We start from the raw sequence: 2,283 nt of genomic DNA on the forward strand, positions 1-2,283 counted from the left end.
GGGGGAAGCGTAAACAGACCTTGGAGGGAGTATATAAGGAGCTCAAGGCGAGAGGCATAAAGACAGATCTTTCAGAGCAAACTTAGCACTTGGAGCATTTTAGGCAACTTTCCGTTTTTTTTTTCGAGATGCGACTCAATTAGGTTTAGCCACCTTCGGGTATTAGAACTAGGGATCTCACCGACAGCTCTCGTAGCCGAAGCACGTTACCTTGTTGTTGTTACGCTCATACGCAGATTCGGAATAAAAATCCTTCTTGCTCTTTTTTACGATTTCTTATTTTACTTTCTCGTTGTTGTCGTGTTCTGATTGCTTGACGTGTGGTTTCTCAGAAATCCGGGACCTCTGGGAAATTAAGGTTTTCCTACTTTCCTAAAATATACGAAATATTGACGGTGCGAATTTCGGTTCCAACAGTTTGGCGCTAGAAGGAGGGGGGTACGGATCAATCTTACTCACGACCAGTTCAAGCTCAACCAGACATGACTAATGACGATTCAGCGAACTTGCAAACTCCTCTAAACGGAGCACCCAAGGACGTTTTGAACACTCTAGCAACGGATGTTTCTGCGGCCAACGCACCTGCTAACGTCGCGTCGCTCGACGAGTTCAAGAAGCTGCTTTCCTCCTACGAAAAGAGGTCGGAAGAGCATAATAAACTCGTGGGAACGCTGACCAAACAGGTTCAAACCCTAACGGCAAGGTCCCGTGAAGTCCTCCCTCGCGGAGCCACGAAACTCCGCGGCAGGAGACTCGAGTTCGCGACCCCACACGATAGACCTGGAACTTCGCAGGAACGTCCTTCCGGACAAAACCCTAGCGAAACATCCCCTGTAGAGAAAGGCAACTCGAAAAAACCTCCACCGTCCGAAAAGGACACCGAGGTGGATGAAGTCGAGCGCATCGACTTGGAGCCCAGCGATGACTCCGACAAAGACGCTGACGTCCATCCAAGAAGAACCCGCAGCCGTTCGGCTCGGGAGAATTCTCCGTTCGACAAACCCATGACGGAAGAAGAGGAAAACCTCTATTGGGTCGAACATGAGGAACTTGCCGAAAGGCAAACCGAGATTAATCGCCGTGAACGCCGACAAGATCGGAAAACCGCTGGAGAAGATCCCGATATACGCGATCTCCGCGATTACATCACCAAGACCGCCGCGGAAGTAAGGGCCGTGAAATTGCAGATCCACCACGCCACGAGTGCTGCCCCAGAAATCGATAGGTTGCTCGAGGTGGCCCGTAAAACGCCTTTCACAGCACGAATCTCCGAGACCAAGGTGTCTAATTCGGGGAAGCTCAAGATACCGATGTATAACGGTACGACTGACCCAAAGGCGCATCTCCAGGCGTTCCATATCACTATGGGAAGATTCAGGCTTAGAGAAAGCGAGAAAGACGCTGGTTACTGTCGCCTGTTCGTTGAAAATATCAAAGGTGCGGCGCTCGAATGGTTCTCCCGGTTGAAGCGAAACTCCATCGGAAGCTTTCGCCAACTCGCATCGGAATTCCTCCTCACATACTCTATGTTCATTGATAGAGAAACTTCCGATGTCGATCTCTGGAGCTTAACTCAGGAAGAGGGCGAGCCCCTCCGAGAATTCATGAACCGTTTCAAACTGATCATGGCGAAGGTCAGCGGAATCAGTGACAAAGTCGCCATTGACGCGCTTAGGAAGGCGCTCTGGTACAAGTCGAAGTTCAGAAAGTGGATAACACTCGAAAAGCCTCGCACAATCCAGGACGCCCTCCACAAAGCCTCAGATTACATAATGATCGAAGAAGAGACGAAAGTCCTGTCGCAAAAACATAATCCGGCAAGGAAATCTTCGAAAGATGTGGATCCGAAATCAAAGAAGAAAACCTCTCGTAACGACAAGTACGTCCATCACGAGGAGGAAGAACTCCAAGATGCGCACAACTACGCGATCAATCCGGAGCAGGGCAGAACTTCGGGGAATACGTGGAACCGTAACCATAGTTACGACAAAAACGTCTACTGCGAGTTCCATCAGACCGAAGGTCACTCCACGGCTAACTGCAAAGTCGTAGGGGCAAAATAGTCCGTCCGTGACTTTAAACATTTTATCAAAATAGTCCATCCGCGACTTTAACCATTTTATCAAAATAGTCCATCCGCGACTTTAAAACATCCATCGAAACAGTCTGTTCGCGACTTTAAAAAACAAAAAAACAAACCCGTCGATTGGCCCCGACGGGCAAACACAGAAACATTTCACTTAAACAAATTCGTAGTCGGATCTTTTCACAAGATCCTCTTAC

At 48.8% G+C, this 2,283-nt stretch overlaps 1 protein-coding gene across 1 annotated transcript; it reads left to right on the top strand.

Moving 5' to 3' along the window:
- The first annotated feature begins 482 nt into the window (after nt 1-482).
- On the top strand, nt 483-2,063 carry LOC108829334 (uncharacterized). The gene is made up of 2 exons (XM_056991467.1): nt 483-1,793; nt 1,881-2,063. The coding sequence occupies exons 1-2, from the start codon at nt 483-485 to the stop codon at nt 2,061-2,063; spliced, it is 1,494 nt and encodes a 497-aa protein (XP_056847447.1).
- Nucleotides 2,064-2,283: the final 220 nt, after the last annotated feature.

The sequence above is a fragment of the Raphanus sativus genome, chromosome 7, assembly GCF_000801105.2.
Source record: "Raphanus sativus cultivar WK10039 chromosome 7, ASM80110v3, whole genome shotgun sequence".
Lineage (NCBI taxonomy): Eukaryota > Viridiplantae > Streptophyta > Magnoliopsida > Brassicales > Brassicaceae > Raphanus > Raphanus sativus.

What these genes read in the sequence shown, in the direction of transcription:
- LOC108829334 (XM_056991467.1), top strand. Translation starts at nt 483, where the DNA reads ATGACTAATGACGATTCAGCGAACTTGCAAACTCCTCTAAACGGAGCA. An exon ending in TGATCGAAGAAGAGACGAAA is followed by an intron (nt 1,794 to 1,880) that starts GTCCTGTCGCAA and finishes CGTAACGACAAG; the next exon opens with TACGTCCATCACGAGGAGGA.